The sequence below is a fragment of the Myotis brandtii genome, unplaced genomic scaffold (genome assembly GCF_000412655.1).
Source record: "Myotis brandtii unplaced genomic scaffold, ASM41265v1 scaffold53, whole genome shotgun sequence".
Lineage (NCBI taxonomy): Eukaryota > Metazoa > Chordata > Mammalia > Chiroptera > Vespertilionidae > Myotis > Myotis brandtii.
This window is the reverse complement of record NW_005369942.1, coordinates 1,332,163-1,332,378: the sequence shown is the minus strand read 5'-3', so window position 1 is coordinate 1,332,378 and position 216 is coordinate 1,332,163. Positions and strand designations below refer to the sequence as shown.

The 216-nt window shown below is 70.4% G+C and overlaps 1 protein-coding gene across 10 annotated transcripts in view; it reads right to left on the bottom strand.

The window, feature by feature from the left end:
* The window catches only part of ELF2 (E74-like factor 2 (ets domain transcription factor)), a 94,912-nt gene that overhangs the window by 30,791 nt on the left and 63,905 nt on the right, over positions 1-216 (bottom strand). For 2 of the 10 annotated variants that reach the window (XM_005877732.2, XM_005877733.2), the window contains exon 1: positions 91-210. The exons of the other annotated variants lie outside the window; for them this stretch is intronic. In XM_005877732.2, coding sequence (XP_005877794.1) covers positions 91-181 — 91 coding nt within the window. In that variant the 5' untranslated portion in view covers positions 182-210. Of the gene's footprint in view, positions 1-90; positions 211-216 lie in introns of those variants that run through there. 10 annotated transcript variants of the gene reach the window in all.

Genomic DNA, 216 nt, shown 5'->3' with positions numbered 1-216 from the left:
GCACTGACCGCCGCGGGGGAGGCACCCCGCCTCGGGTGCACCCCTCGCCCGCTGCACCGCTGCACCGGAGAAAAGTTCCCCTGCCCTTACCAGCCCGGATGAGCAGATCCAGCTGGTTCGTGGGCCCCTCATGCAGAGACGTCGCCATGTTTATCCCGGGGCTGGCGCTGCTGCTGCACATTGACTTCCACCGAGCGCGGCGGCGGCGGGGGGAGG